General features: G+C 35.3%; 1 protein-coding gene across 1 annotated transcript in view; it reads left to right on the top strand.

Annotated features, from left to right (window-relative positions):
* IL1RAPL2 (interleukin 1 receptor accessory protein like 2) overlaps positions 1 to 17,446 on the top strand; it is a 325,170-nt gene that overhangs the window by 20,589 nt on the left and 287,135 nt on the right. The window contains exon 2 of the mRNA XM_040468434.1: positions 4,895 to 4,969. Within this exon, the coding sequence (XP_040324368.1) occupies positions 4,895 to 4,969 (75 nt within the window). The remainder of the gene's footprint in view (positions 1 to 4,894; positions 4,970 to 17,446) is intronic.

Here is a 17,446-nt window from a genome sequence, read left to right as displayed (position 1 = left end):
CTTGTGATGCTGGGGATCTGGCGTCTTAGCTGGGGTGGGTAGGCAAGATGCACAGGGGCAGGAGGGGCAGGCTTAGCTTGCTTCTCCTTAGGTGATACACTTCAGGAGGGGCCCTGTGGCAGCAGGAGGGAGTCAGATCCGCTGCCGGAGGTTTGGCTCCACAGAAGCGCAGAGTTGGGTGTTTGCGCGGAGCGAGCAAGGTCCCTGGCAGGAACTGGTTCTCTTTGGGATTTTGGCTGGGGGATGGGCGGGGGAGATGGTGCTGGCGAGCGCCTTTGTTCCCCACCAAACTGAGCTCTGTCTTCTGGGGGCTCAGCAGCTCTCCTTCCCTTTGTCCTCCAGCCTTCCCACTTTCTGAGCAGAGCTGTTAACTTATGACCTCCCAGAGGCTAAGTCGCGCTTACTGTCGGAACACAGTCCGTCAGGCCCCTCCGCTTTTTGCAAGCCAGACTCGGGGGCTCTGCTTGGCCGGGAGCCGCCCCTCCGCCCCGGCTCCCTCCTGCCAGTCCGTGGAGCGCGCACCGCCTCGCCGCCCTTCCTACCCTCTTCCGTGGGCCTCTCGTCTGCACTTGGCTCCGGCGATTCCGTTCTGCTAATCCTCTGGTGGTTTTCTGGGTTATTTAGGCAGGTGTAGGTGGAATCTAAGTGATCAGCAGGACACGCGGTGAGCCCAACGTCCTCCTACGCTGCCATCTTCCCTCTCTCTACCTAATTATTTTAAATAGTGCATCATATCAATATATGAAAGCACCATATTTTTTAACTACTGTCCTACTAATGGATATTTTGGTTGTTTCTAATATTTTGCTCTTACAAAGAGTAACAAAGAACAATGAAATCAAATGTCTTTTATGACTGGATTTTAAGTTCAAATATTTAAATTTTTTTTAAAGTATATCCTTTAAGTTCCAAATAATATTGAAATACCAGATTATTGGGGAGCCTGGATGGGTCAGTCAGTTGAGAATCTAACTCTTGATTTAAGCTCAGGTCATGATCCCACAGTCATGGGATTGAGCTCCATGTCAGGCTCCACACTGAACACGGAGCCTGCTTAAGGTTCTCTCTCCTTGTGCCCATCTCCCCCACTCAGGCTTTCTCTCTCTATCTCTCTCTTTCTCTCATTAATAAAAAAAATAATAAACAAATATCTGATTATTAAGGGTAACTGAAATATTTAGGTAATGAAAACTATACATATTATATTTGTATGTTTGTCTACATTATGTCCAAATCAGCTCATCACAAGTGCACTCCTTAATCCCCATCACCTTAACTGATTCCCTCACCCACCTCCCCTCTAGTAACCATCAGTTTGTTCTCTATAGTTAAGAGTCTGTTTCTTGATTTGTTTCCCTGTTTCTTTTTCTCTCCTTGGTTCGTTTTGTTTTTTTTTTAAACTAAACCTATGAGTGAAATAATGTGGTATTTGTCTTTCTGTGGCTGACTTATTTTGCTTAGCATAATACTCTCTAGCTGCATCAATGCCATTGCAAATGGCAAGATTTCATTATTTTTTACGGCTGAGTAATTGTCCATTGTGTGCGTGTGCATGTGTGTGTATACATACATGTGTATATACATGTATATATATATGTATATATGTGTGTGTATATATACATGTATATATATGTATATGTGTGTGTGTGTGTGTGTATATATATATATATATGTATATACATATCACCTCTTCTGTATCCATTCATCAGTTGGACACTTGGGCTGTTTCCATAATGTGGCTCTTACAGATAATGCTGCAAAAATATTCAGGTATGTATATATCCCTTTGAATTAGTATTTTTCCTTTTTTTTGTAAATATCTAGTAGTGCATTGCTAGATAATAAGGTAGTTCTTTTTAAAATTTATTTATTTATTTAAGTAATCTCTACACCCAACATGGGGCTCGAACCCACAAACCTGAGATCAAGAGTCACATGCTCTCCTGACTGAACCAGCTGGGTGCCCAAGGTGCATCTACTTTTAACTTTTTCAGGAACCTCCATACTGTTTTCCAGAATGGCTACACCAGTTCACATTCCCACCAACAGTGCCAAGAATGTTCTCCTTTCTCCACAACCTCTCCAGCACCTGTTGTTTCTTGTATTATTGATTTTAACCATTCTGACAGGGGTGGAGTGATATCTCAGTATGGTTTTCATTTGCATTTCCCTAATTATCAGTGATGTTGAGCATCCTTCATGTGTCTGTTGGTCATCATGTCTTAGGAAAAATACCTATTCATTCTGCCCATTTATTTAAATTGGATTATTCATTTTATGTGTGGTTAATTTAAGTTCTTTATAGATTTTGGATACTAACCTGTTATCAGATATGTCATTTGCAAATACCTTCTCCCATTCTGTAGGTTGCTTTTTAGTTTCCTTGATTATTTCCTTCACTGGGAAGTTTTTTTTTTTTTTCTTTAAGTCCCAATACTTTATTTATTTATTTATTTATTTATTTATTTATTTATATTTTCTTAATGTTTATTTTTGAGAGAGATAGGGAGAGTGTGAGTGTGTGTGTGTGTGTGTGGTGTGTGTGTGTGTGTGTGTGTGTGTACATGAGTGGGGAGGGGCAGAGAGAGAGGGAGACAGAATTGGAAGCAGACTTCACTCTGTCAACACAAAGCCCACCATGGGGCTTGAATCCACAAACTGAGATCATGACCTGAACTGAAATCGGAGGCTTAACCAACTGAGCTACCCATGTGCCCCCCAATAGTTTATTTTTACTTTTGTTTCCCTTGCCTCAGGAGACAGATCTAGAAAGAAGTTGCTATGGCTGATGTTAAAGAGCTTACTGCCTTTGTTCTCCTCTAGGATTTTGATGTTTTCAGTTCTCACATTTAGGTTTTTAAACCATTTTGGATTTATATTTGTGTACGGTATAGGTCGTCCAGTCTCATCCCTTGCATGCTGCTATCCAGTTTTCCCAGCACCATATGTTGAACAGACTGTCTTTTTCCCATTGGATATTTTTTCCTGCTTTGTCAAAGATTAATTGACCATATAGTTGTGGGTTAATTTCTGGGTATTCTAGTCTGTTCTATTGATCTATGTGTCTATTTTTGTGCCAAGTTAGAAAAGTACATTTGATTCTATAAGGACAAGATGTGTTGTAGTCCATCAATAAAAATTTGTTGGAAAAATAAGAACAATTCACTAAAATTTTCCCATTTCAAGCAGTTTGGATATCAGAAAGATGAAGCTGATGTAATGTAAAACTCCTTTCTCAGTGAATTTCTAAGTGCATTTTGTTATCAACCACTGTTTTGGAAATCTGACCAAATTTATATATTTTCCTAACCTTACTTGTCATGTGATCAACTTTTGTTTCTTCTTCTCTTCTAAATGAGATGAACTTCCCTTATGTCAATAGGGAATTCCATTGCCAGTCAATTAATGATGGCTTAATGCTTATCTCATATGCCCAGCTCTATTCTGTCTCTTGTGAATTACAAAGACATATAAACCATTTCCCTTTAATAGGTAAGAGTTTAGTTGGACAGTTGAAGCAAGTCATAAATATGGAAGCAGTTAAAAGGAATTCAGGATATAAATAATAGCTTGATATAAGCTTTGTCATAAACCATTTTGTATTTGTGTTCCAAGTCCTCTCATTTCTTTCTTCTAGGTGCCCTTCAAATTTGCCTTTTTAAAAATTTCCCTAGATTCCACCACTGATGACTCTTCATCCTCCCTACTACTGTGTTATTACTGCATCCTCTTAGCTGTTTTTGTCTCCTCTAACCCATCCTATATAGGAAGTCAATCATCTTTAGATAACACTTACCTTGAGTCTTTTGTTGCTGTTCCACGAATTTTCAATGGTCTTGTAGTCTACTACATCATGTCCAAATTCCTCTGCATGTTTCTCATGATCCTCCAGAATTGAGCTCTAATTATTCTACATCATGAACAACTTGCTCTTCACTGTACCCCACCCAGCTCCTTCTCACCAGATCATTTTCCTCTAGTCACATTATGCTTGCTAAGTTCTACCTCTCTTCCTTGGTTTGTGTTAATCTTTCCTGAATTTCTTCTTCCTTACTCTCTACATTTCCAAATCTTTTCCATTCCTTAAGGTTTACATGGAAACCCATTTCCTTCATAAAACTTTCCCCAACTCTGCCAGCTAATTTTGGTCTCTCCCTTCTCCATTCCTTTACCACAGTCTTATGGCTCAAATGATACAATCTGTCATTAGGTGGTAGTCATTGTTCTATTATTCCTTTCTTTTGGTGTGCTAATTCTGTTTGATAGTCCTAGATTATAAATTGAGGGTAAATATAAAGGCTTTAATTCCTTCTTCCTTAACATTTGGCACAAGACTAGTGGACAAAAGTTACTCAATCAGTATTTTTATTCATTATCCTAATGAAGGTACCGGTGTTTTATTATATTGTTTCAGAGGCTGAGTGAAGAATGGGGCATGATTCAGAGGTCTATTAGAAATGTCTATTAGGGTTGTATTTCATTAAGGATATTTAACAACACAAAGTACAAATGAAGATTTAATGTTTATCTGATTATATATTTAAAATATATGTTTATTTACTTACAAGCTTATAAAAAGCACTCAAAATAGTCCATTTGTTTGATCTTGTTTGAAAGTGTAGCGGTTGAAATGACCTATTTACAGTGAATCAATGGTGCTCTAAATGTGCTGGGAAATGGATATTGTATGGATAGAGTAACAACTCAAGTATGAACGCTGTCTAATAAGTGTTTACACACCATCAAGTCTACAAAAACTCAAGTATGAACGCTGTCTAATAAGTGTTTACACACCATCAAGTCTACAAACATTAAATATCATTCACAATAGGATCTTTCTTATCCTGCAATTTATCTCAATTTTTCCATTACCTTCTTTCATTTTCTCTTCTAGCTTTACTCACGGACAAGCCTCCCAAGCCATTGTTCCCCATGGAGAATCAGCCAAGTGTTATAGATGTCCAGCTGGGTAAGTCACCTTCTGGGAATAATAGATCCTAAACTTGCTCTCTGTTAACAGATGGGGAAAATTACATGAACCAGGAAAGGTTTATTGCCACTGTTATTACATGCAAATCAATTTGTGTCTGCTCATTTATAACCCTGGAATTCAGTTTAATAGTTTAAGGAAATGAGTTTGAATTGCATCAAGGAATTGTAATACTAATTGGTTCCACTAGGTATTAAATGTGCTATAGGACAGAGCTTTTTAACTCTGTGATTGATTGATTCATAGGTGTCATGCATTGGTAACCAGTACAAAAAACTTTTCATGCTTGTTAGCCAAAAATTTTCATTTAGAGAACATTCACTCTTGGAGAATAGCACTTTTTAAAATAAAAGAGCCCCTCAGTCCAACTTGTAAAATGATTTGATAATATTATTTCCAATGGTACACTACAGGGCTATTTAAAACTTATTTTTAGGTTGAGATCCTGAGGATTTATGAATATCTGGTGTTGGTAAAAGTAACAAGTTGATTTATTGGTGCTAATATTTTACTGCAGTCTCAAATAAAGACACAAGGTGTTGAGCCTTATATTTGAGTCCTCTACCAGTAAGCCTTATATTTCAAGAACTGTGAGCTTGAGACTCAGAGGCCTATTAGTATCTCTTCATACCATGGTCTTTACTCTAAACCATGTACTTTAACATTTGTGAGCTTTCATCCACCTAGGGTTTAATTCTATTGCTTCAGTTCTAAGTAAGGCAACTGAGTAAATATACTGGAAGTGTATTGGGTTTATTTCGATAATATGATTTATTGAAACCTGTGAGTGTAGTGGTACCTACCAATTATATAACCAGGGAAGAAAAATTAGTCACAATTTCATCCACTTTGTAATGTTTTTTACTCAATTTTTGATCTTTCCGATTCAATTCGGATTATTAGAGGCTTATTTATATCTTGAGAATAGGTGAGAAAAAATTATATTCCTAAGACCTTGTTCATTTTTCTAAAAATAATTATAGCACATTGTAGTTAATGCAGCATACCAGTAGGAGTACCAAAATTAAGTATTTTAAAACAAACAAAAACATGAAAAAAGAAAAGAAATATGTTATTAAGAATGGATTGTGGAAATAGTAGTGAATATTTTGTAGATAATGTTGAAGTATTAGAATATGGTTCTCCCCCCACCACTTGTATTATTTTGAAGAATCATTACATTTTGTTAAAGCCAAATCTAGATGGACTGACACACACCTTCAGTAATTTTTGCTTACATCTTTCCATCAATACTGGGATAAAAATACCTCAAGTTGTACTCTGTGGTTTGCCAGGAGTTACATGAAGCCATAGGTTAGCCTTATATCATAAGTTTTCATGAAGATTTAAGTGTATAATGCCTTTTATATGAAAACTTATATATTATAGAGTAGAAATAAAAATTCAAACAACTATTTCAAATTTTGTCTTTGTGGCCCATGAGTGGATACTTCATTTTCCTCTGCTATTAGTCGAGCTTTAACAAAAAATGTTAGATGAGTACTTTTCTTAAGCAAGGAGAGAGACCATTGTAAGGAGTACATTTCATTGAGATTCACTGGGTACAGAATTTGTATGTGCTATTTAGGACATCTTTAAGATATGTGCTTGGTATAAATGCATATTCCAACATAGGTATATATGCCAATATAACCCACCACCAACACAACCCTGTAAAATTACTAAAGTAATTTGTTTTCAATAGTTGAAAGGCTGAACATTTCAGGTTTTAATTTGTGACACAACTTGGAGACAACTTTACTGACAGAAAGATGGAGACCTGCCCATTTTTCATCCCAGAAAGGCTGCTTCTCTGAAATGCTAAAGCAACCATGTAATTCATGGAAAGGAAAACAAAATCAGTTAAACCATATCTTTGGCATTTCAAAAAGCACATAACTAGTTAATTTTAAGTGATTTTACCTTTCCATATATTTATTTACCACCATTTATTCACAACTGGAAGTTAGTTTGTAAGTTACTCTTATGCCTCAATAGCAAAGTGATGTTAAGAGTACTTACTCCTCAGTGTCAGTGGGAGCTCTGCAGTCAGAATCTTTAGAAATCCCAGGTGTAGAAAAGAGAGAAAGATAATTGGGTTGATTGGACATCCCTCTCTATATCTGGAAAATTTTCAGATTTCAGTAAGATCATGAAAACTTTTGGAAACAATTTTACTTTATTTTTTTAAGTTTATCAAACAAATTAAGCTTTAGACATCCTCAAATTAGAATTAAAACTAGAACTACAAAAGAATACAACAATCCAATTCAAACAGCCTAGCACATTACCAAGTTTAGGTTTCCCCAATCTCAGTCAGTACCTAACATCTGAGACAACATTCTATTAGATTAAAGTTCACCATAGACTTTTTGTTACTCTTACCATTTAAACATGTTATCATCCCCTTTCCCTTGAATCTAAGATGGCCTTAGGGATATGCTTGATCAAAAGAGTATAATAAAAATGATATTCTGGGAGTTTGGAGGCTGGGTCAAAAGAAACCTTGAAGCTTGTCTTCAGGGCCTGGTCTTCTCTGAAACTACCATGCTATGAAAAGCTCAAGCCACATGGAGAGGCCCTAGAGGATGGGGCATCATTTGAAGAAAGAGAGGCCAGTGAACATAGAGGCTGATAAATGAAGAAGCCATATTGAAAGTGGATCCTGTAGCCCCAACTACCCTGGCTTATGCCATGTAGTTCAGGGAGAAACCATTAAGGTAAACTGTTCTGATGTTTCTAACCCAAAAAGTTATGAGCAAATAAAACAGTTGTTATGCTACAGTAAATTAGGTAGTTTGTTAAACAACAGTAGATACCTAGAACATACATTAATTTTCTCTAAAGAATTGTAAGTTCCATTTTCCCCATAGACAAGAATCCCATGCAGGCATTTTATACAAAATGAGACATATTGAGGGAAATGCTTAAGTGCCAGCTTCAGGATAGTTTTAGAAAACATAGTCATGAATTATTATTTATGTGTTTCTTTGAGAATTACACTCAGTTTTCAGTTCTACATATCTGTAAAGGCAATCCAGTAAATGGAATTTTTCAGTAGAAATGAATACTTCTTTTGTTCATGGGTTGGCATCAGTACAGATATTTTGTTGTGTCTCTAGAGGAAAATAAACATCTAAACTTTCTCTTTTCTATAGAGTAATCCATTAGTCATCCACAATGTTATAGAAATTTACACACTTTTTGCTGACATAGTGATGACAGTTTGGTTGTTATTAAATTTTATTCACATTGTAATGCTGAAAGAAGATTAATCTTAACCAAATAGCCATACATTTTGAGATGATAAACACATTTTTAACAAAATAATATGAAAACTAGTGCTCTCACAAAGCAAACCTATTTTGCTAAAGCAGACTGTGGTAATGTATGAAATATAAAGACAAAAGCAATATACAAAACACAAAAAAAATTAAATTTTGTCCTATCATCTCCCATTTATTTTCTTACTGTGAAGGTGAATTTAGCTTTAAATTTGATAAATAAACCTTTACTATACCAGCGCTAATTCTTTTTTTTTTTTTTTTGGCAGTTGAAAAGAAATATATTTTCATTTTTTCTAAGAAAAAATAACAGTGCATTAAATGATATTAATTCATATTACATTTTAATACCAAAGTATTGAAACATCATTGCAAAATGTGCCCTACTTGAAATGCTAGGTAAACCATTCTTTAGGAACTGCTTATTTTTTTACAACCCGAATGCATGCTTTACAAATTGTAACAGACTCCTAGAACCTTTGAAAAAGCCATGAATAAATGCGGATGAAAAGATTTGAGATCTGACATCTAATTGCAATTGAAGGTAAACTTGGAAATATAACCTGTTCTTCTCATTGATGATAACTTTTTTTTTGGAAATTTCCTAAGACTTAAAATAACCCAATGTCATGCAGAAAATACATATAAACACTGTTTAGTTTATCTTTTTGTGTCAAAGAGTCAAAAAGGAGGTTTGGGGGCCTAAACTATATCAGAAAAACTCAGACCCATGGAACAGTTCAAACTAATTGAATAAGTCAGATGTTTCAAAAGGCCGGATAGTCATCTTTAGATGAATCTGATCCAGTATGAAAGAATCTCTTTATTTCTCTTCTATTGTCATTCAGAATTTATTTCATTTTTATAATCTATTCAAATTCATATTTCATGGCTGTGTTATGTGCTACTGGATCAAACTTTCTTTGTGTATAAAGGAGTGTTAATCTTCATCAGAAATCGATTTCACCAGCATATCAGTTTCTACTGAAAATTGTATTAGGTCCCCGAAGAGACCACTGTAAAAGGCTCTACAAGAGTATAAAGCAAAATATATTAGTTAATGCAATACACAGGACTACAAGGCAAAAATGAGTAACTAATTGAACCCTTAAAACAGGAAATTAGCTGTTCAACCAAATCTATCTTTTTAAAACTTTATTTAAATAGAAACAGTTTTTGAGTTCTTAACAGATGCCAAACACTATGTTAGATCCTGGGGATCTAGAGGTGAATAAAATAAGGTTCTTGGCCTTAAGGTTTTTAGTCTAGTGGGAAAGACAGATGTGTATGCAGAATTACAATGCAATATGATAACTGTCAAACAGAGATGGGAAAAGGGAGAATGACTATTTTTGTGGGAAGACCTCATAAATTAACAGTTCTAAAATCTGTTACTCAATATAATGATATATCTCTGTAACCTTAAACCAATTACTAAATTTATTTGAAAGAAATTAAAAATTATAAAATATATAATGTTATGAAGTAATAAATTATCCACCATTTGCTTCAATATGGCAATATTAAAAATGGAAACTTATGATACCCTTGCATCTCTTCAGTTTAGCAAAATTAGTCAACTCTTTCTAAAGTTATCATAGAAACACAATCCCAAGCAAGTCACAGCTAATTGAGTGAAAATGTGAAGCCAGAATTACTATCAATATAAATAGCAATACGTGATAATTTCATTAGCTTGAGTCATGATTTGATATATGCATTGTGGGTATAATGGTGGGAGCAAGGGATTTTTTTAATTCTTTGTGTTTTTTTTTTAATTTTTTATAAAGTTTTATTTATTCTTGAGAGAGAGAGAGACAGAGCATGAGTGATGGAGGGGCAGAGAGAGAGCAGGACACAGAATCTGAAGCAGTCTCCAGGCTCTGAACTGTCAGAAACCAATGCGGGGCTTGAACTCATGAGTGGTGAGATCATGACCTGAGCTGAAGTTGGACACTCAACAGACTGAGCCACCCAGGCACCCCTTGATTCTTTGTGTTTTTTATATACTCTTCTTACCCTTTTACCTTCAAATAATTCCTTGAAGATCTTCATTTAATCTGGAATAAGTGAAGACTTTGGAAAGCAAAAAGATGGGTTTCACGAGCTCACTCAGCTTTCTTCACACACATAGTTGGAGCTGGTTCATGGCAGCATTCACTCTTCCTTGTAAGCATTCTAGGGTTAATGAGCTGTTTCCTAAAGATCTATTTCTTCAGAATAACATACACGAGCTTAGTAGCATGGGCCATCCTAAACTGAAAAAAGTTTTACTACCCAAAATGTACACCATGTGCATTATTTATAACTTTGGAAAATCTGGGCCAAGCCTTTTCCCCTATAAGTTGGTTGCCATATTAGTGCTTGAGACTTACACTGATTTACTTACTTTGTCTTAGTTTCTATAACTTAGTTGTACTTAAGAATAGAAAGAAAGCTAACAGTTTACAAAATATTTGTCTGTAATGTGACAAGTTGATTATTAATATTTTAGGAATAATGTTGTTGCTGACCAGACCTCTATGCATGTATTGCGGTTTTGGGGCATTGCTGAAGTTTATGTCCCATGAGGTTTAATATAAGTTTGAAAGTATCTCATCACACTTCATTAATGCCAAAAGCATTATTTTACACATATGGAAACAAAATTATTTGAAAATTCATTACGTGTTACGCACTACAATATGCATTTGTACATACACTGTTTTATTCCTCATAAGAGCCCAAAGTCACTTGTGATGAGCACTGAGTGTTGTATGTAAGTGATGAATCACTGAATTCTACTTCTGAACCCAATATTGCACTGTGTATTAACTAAACTTTAAATTAAAAAAGAGCCCAAAGTAGTAGTAGGTATTGTTGAATTATTTTGCGGAAAAAGAAATTCAGCTTCAGACAGATAAAATTACTTTCTTTAGGCTATATATTTAGTAAGTGGCAGAAATGGAAGTTCGATCTGATTTGTTTGACTCAAAAGTTATGTTATTTTTATTATAGCATAATGAATATGTTAAGATTATCTAGGCCTCAAATTAGATCCTAAAAAAAAACTATTACTCTAATAGAGATATTGTAATAATATTAATAACTATATGATATACTTAACTATATAAAATAATAGTTATTTAACAATAGCTCTACAACTAATAATAATTATTGTTATAAAAATATTTACTATCATTTAATAATAGATCTACTAATAATAATTGTTAAAATAATATTTAGTATTATTTTTATTAATACTACTTAGTAATATTGATAATTTAAAAGATGCTAAATTCTGTACTAAATATTGTAATAGATTATGTCATTTAATTTTCTGAATAAGTCTATGAAATAGATGGAACTATTTGTCTATTTTTAAAAAGCATTATTAAGGTATTGTTCATATGCCATAAAATGATCCACTTAAATCATACATTCAGTCGTTTCTAATACATTGCATTGAATATGTATATTGCTTTGGGTAGTATCAACATTTTAACAATATGTGTTCTCCCAATCCATGAGCATGGAATGTTTTTCCATTTCTTTGTGCCTTCTTCAATTTCTTTCATAAGCTTTCTATAGTTTTCAGCCTACAGATCTTTTACATCTTTGGTTATGTTTATTCCTAGCTATTTTGTGGTTTTTGGTGTGATTGTAAACGGGATTGATTCCTAGATTTCTCTTCCTGCTGCTCCATTATTGGTGTATAGAAATGCCACAGATTTCTGTTCATTGATTTTATATCCTGCAACTTTGCCAAATCCATGTATCAGTTCTAGCAGTTTTTTCGTGGGGATTTTTTGGGTTTTCCACATAGACTATTATGTTGTCTGCAAAGAATGAAAGTTTGACTTCTTCCTTGCTGATTTGAATGCCTTTTATTTCTTTATGTAGTCCGATTGCTGAGGCTAGGACTTCCAACGCTATGTTGAACAACAATGTTGAGAGTGGACATGCCTGTCGTGGACATTCCTGACCTCAGGGGGAAAGCTCTCAATTTTTCCCCATTGAAGATATTAGCTGTGGGTCTTTAATATATAGCCTTTATGATCTCAAAGTAGGTTCCTTCTATCCATACATTCTTGAGGCTTTTATCAAGAAAGGATGCTGTATTTTGTCAAATGCCTTTCCTGCATCTATTGTAAGGATCATGTGGTTCTTATCCTTTCTTTGATTAATGTGATGCATCATGTTGATTGATTTGCAGATATTGAACCAGTCCTGCATCCCAGAAATAAACCTCACTCTATCATGGTGAATAATTCCTTTAATGTATTGTTAAATTCAGTTTGCTATTACATGCACAGTTATGCAGCCATCACCTCAATCAATTTCATAACATTGCAACATCCCCAAAATAAACTCCATACCCATTAGCAGTCACTTTCCAGTCTTCCACCACCACCCTCACCTCCAGCTCCAAGCAACCACTGATCAGATTTCTATATCTATATATTTCCCTCTTCTGGACATTTAATATAAATGGAATCATACAATATGTTTTATCTGCTGGATGTCTTCTTACACTTAGCATATTGTTCTCAAGATTCAAACATATAGCTGTATCATCCCTTTTTATTGCCAAATAATATTCTATTGAATGGATATACCACCTTTTATTCAACTGTTCATCAGTTGAAGGACATTTTGGTTCCACTCTTTGACTCTTATAAATAATTCTGCTATACACATTACTGTATATTTTTAATATGAGCATATGTTATAATTTTGGGGTGTATGCCTACAATAAATTGTTGAGTTAAATGGTCACTCTATATTTAACCTTTTAAGGAACTGCCACATTTCTTTCCCAAAGCAGTTGCATCATTTTAGATTTCAGGAGAAATGCACAAGCATTCTAATTTCCTCACATACTCACCAAAACTTGTTATTTTCCATTTTTTAAAATAATATTTATGCTAATAGTATGTAGTGGTATCTCATTGTGGATTTGATTTGCATTTCCCCAATGGTAATAGCTAATGATACTGAACATGACTTGATGTGGTTATTTGACATTTTATATCTCCTTTGGAGAAAGGTCTATGATTCATTTTTAAATGGGGAAATTGGGCTCAGAGAAGTCATATAACTTACCCAAGTTAGTAAGCAATTTATAAGAAGTGAGGCCTAAGTTGGCACTCTTAACATTTACCCATAAGACCCATTAATGTGAAACCTATACTTTACTCAGTCTTCTTGCACTGTGGGCTTGCTTCTTCTGCTTGTTTTTTTTAAAAAAACAGATTTTTGGACAGAAAGTGAGTGGATTCTATGAATAAGTTAAAAGAGTAGTCAGTGTGAATTGATTCAATGGAAAAAATGAGCAAGAGAGCATTATTTTGATTTTTTTTTACCTTTGGAACTCAGGCCAAAACACTTTTTCAAGTGGCAAACAATTCAAAAGCTGCAGACAGTGAAGGCAGTCCTGAGAGGAAAATACATTGCAATCCAGGCCTATCTCAAGAAACAAGAAAAATCCCAAATACAAAATATAACAACACACCTAAAGGAAATAGAAGCAGAACGGCAAAGACACCCCAAACCCAGCAGAAGAACAGAAATAATAAAGATAGAGTAGAAATAAACAATATAGAATCTAAAAAACTGTAAGGCAGATCAATGAAACAAAGAGTTGTTTTTTTGAAAAAATAGACAAAATTGATAAACCTCTAGCCAGGCTTCTCAAAAAGAAAAGGGAGAGCACCCAAATAGATAAAATCATGAATGAAAATGGAATTATTACAAGCAATCCCTCAGAAATACAAGCAATTATCAGGGAATACTATGAAAACAATTATATGCCAACAAACTGGACAACCTGGGAGAAATGGACAAATGCCTAAACACCCACACACTTCCAAAACTCAAACAGGAAGAAATAGAAAACTTGAAAAGACAAATAACCAGAAAAGAAATTGAATCCGTTATCAAAAATCTCCCAAAAAGAAGAGACCAGGACCAGGTGGCTTCCCTGGGGAATTCTACCAGACATTTAAAGCAGAGATAATACCTATTCTTCTCAAGCTGTTCCAAAAAATATAAAGGGAAGGAAAACTTCCGGCCTCATTCTATGAAGCCAGAATTACTTTGATTCCTAAACCAGACAGAGACCCAGTAAAAAAAGAGAACTACAGGCCAATATACCTGATGAATATGGATACAAAATTTCTCAAAAAGACACTAGCAAACTGAATTCAACAGCATGTAAAAAGAATTATTCACCGTGATCAAGTGGGATTCATTCCTGGGATGCAGGGCTGGTTCAACATTAGCAAATCAATCAATGTGATACATCACATCAATAAAAGAAAAGGAAAGAACCATATGATCTTGTCAATCGATGCAGAAAAATTATTTGACAAAATTCAGCATTCTTTCCTAATAAAAACCCTCATGAAAGTCGGGATAGAAGGAACATACTTGAACATCATCAAAGCCAATTATGAAAAGCCCACAGCTAATATCATCCTCAATGGGGAAAAACAGAGCTTTACCCCTGAGATCAGGAACACGACAGAGATGTCCACTCTCACCGCTGTTGTTTAACATAGTGTTGGAAGTTGTAGCATCAGCATTCAGACAACAAAAGGAAATCAAAGGCATCAAAATTGGCAAAGATGAAGTCAGGCTTTTACTTTTTGTAGATGACATGATACTTTACATGGAAAACTCGGCAGACCCCAGCAAAGGTCTTCTAGAACTGACACATGAATTCAGCAACGTCGCAGGATACAAAATTAATGTACAGAAATCAGTTGCATTCTTATACACTATTAATGAAGCACCAGAAGGGCAAATAAAGAAACTGATCTCATTCACAATTGCCCCAAGAAGCATAAAATACCTAGGAATAAACCTAACCAAAGATGTCAAAGATCTGTATGCTGAAAACTATAGGAAGCCTATGAAGGAAATTGAAGAAGATACAAAGAAATGGAAAAACGTTCCGTGCTCATGGTTTGGAAGAATAAATATTGTCAAAATGTCAATACTTCACAAAGCAATCTACACATTTAATGCAATCCCAATCAAAATTGCACCAGCATTCTTCTTGAAACTACAACAAGCAATCCTAAAATTTTTATGGAACCACAAAAGACCCTGAATAGCAAAAGTAATATTGAAGAAGACCAAAGCAGGAGGCATCACAATCCCAGACTTTAGCCTCTACTACAAAGCTGTAACCATCAAGACAGCATGGTATTGGCACAAAAACAGACACATAGACCAATGGAATAGAATAGAGACTCCAGAACTGGACTCACAAAAGTATGGCCAACTAATATTTGAGAAAGCAGGAAAGATTATCCAATGGAAAAAAGACAGTCTCTAACAAATGGTGCTGGGAGAACTGGACAGCAACATGCAGAAGGTTGAAACTAGACCACTTTCTCACACCATTCACAAAAATAAACTCAAAATGGATAAAGGGCCTGAATGTTAGACAGGAAACCATCAAAACCCTAGAGAAGGCAGGAAAAAACCTCTCTGACTTCAGCCGCAGCAATTTCTTACTTGACACATCTCCAAAGGCAAGGGAATTAAAAGCAAAAATGACGTATTGGGACATCATGAAGATAAAAAGCTTCTGCACTGCAAAAGAAACAACCAGCAAAACTAAAAGGCAACCAACGGAATGGGAAAAGATATTTGCAAATGACATATCAGACAAAGGGCTAGTATCCAAAATCTATAAAGAACTCACCAAACTCCACACCCAAAAAACAAATAATCCAGTGAAGAAATGGGCAGAAAACATGAATAGACACTTCTCCAAAGAAGGCATCCGGATGGCCAACAGGCACATGAAAAGATGCTCACCAGCACTCCTTATCAGGGAAATACAAATCAAAACCACACTCAGATACCACCTCACGTGAGTCAGAGTGGCTAAAATGAACAAACCAGGAGACTGTAGATGCTGGCGATGATGTGGAGAAATAGGAACCCTCTTGCACTGTTGGTGGGAATGCAAACAGGTGAAGCTGCTCTGGAAAACAGTGTGGAGGTTCCTCAAAAAATTAAAAATAGACCTACCCCATGCCCCAGCAATAGCACTGCTAGGAATTGACCCAAGGGATACAGGAGTGATGATGCATAGGGTAACTTGTGCCCCAATGTTTACAGCAGCACTTTCAACAATAGCCAAATTATGGAAAGAGCCTAAATGTCCATCAGCTGATGAATGGATCAAGAAAGTGTGGTTTATATACACAATGGAATACTACTTGGCAATGAGAAAGAATGAAATATGGTCTTTTGTAGCAACGTGGATGGAACTGGAGAGTGTTATGGTAAGTGAATTAAGGCATACAGAGAAAGACAGATACCATATGTTTTCACGCTTATGTTGATCCTGAGAAACTTATCAGAAGACTATGGGGGAGGGGGAGGGGGAGAAAAAGTTACAGAGAGAGAAGGAGGCAAATCATAAGAGATTCTTAAAAACTGAGAATAAACTGAGGGTTGATAGGGGTGGGAGGGAGGGGAAAGTGAGTGATGGGCATTGAGGACATCACCTGTTTGGAGGAGCACTAGGTGGTGTATGGAAACCAATTTGATATTGAATTTCATATGAAAAAATTAATAAATAAACATTTAAAATTAAAAAAAATAAAATAGAAAACATTACAACTGATTACACAGGAAAAAATAAGAACTATAAGAGAATACTATGAAGTATTATATACTAAGAGATTGGATAACCTAGGAAAAAATGATGCATTCTTACAAACATATAATTTATCAAGACTGAGTTATAAAGAAATAGAAAAACTGCACAGACATATAACTGGTAAGGAGATTAAAGCAGTAACCAAAAACCTACCAACAAAGAAAAGCCTAAGAGTAAATGACTTCACTGGAGAATTCTATCAAAAATTTAAAGAAAAATTAATGTTAATCCCTTAAAACTCTTCTAGAAATGTGAACAGGAAGGAATATTTTCAAATTCATTTTATGAGGCCAACATACTCTGATAACAAACCTAGACAAGGACACTACAAGAAAACAAAATTGTAGGCCAATATCCATGGTGGATAGAGATGCAAACTCTTTTTTTTTCCAATATATGAAATTTATTGTCAAATTGGTTTCCATACAATACCCAGTGCTCATCCCAAAAGGTGCCCTCCTCAATACCCATCACCCACCCTCCCCTCCCTCCCACCCCCCATCAACC

The sequence above is a fragment of the Herpailurus yagouaroundi genome, unplaced genomic scaffold (assembly GCF_014898765.1).
Source record: "Herpailurus yagouaroundi ecotype Mexico unplaced genomic scaffold, PumYag 67700, whole genome shotgun sequence".
Taxonomy (NCBI): Eukaryota; Metazoa; Chordata; class Mammalia; order Carnivora; family Felidae; genus Herpailurus; species Herpailurus yagouaroundi.
This window is presented reverse-complemented; position numbering and strand designations above follow the sequence as displayed.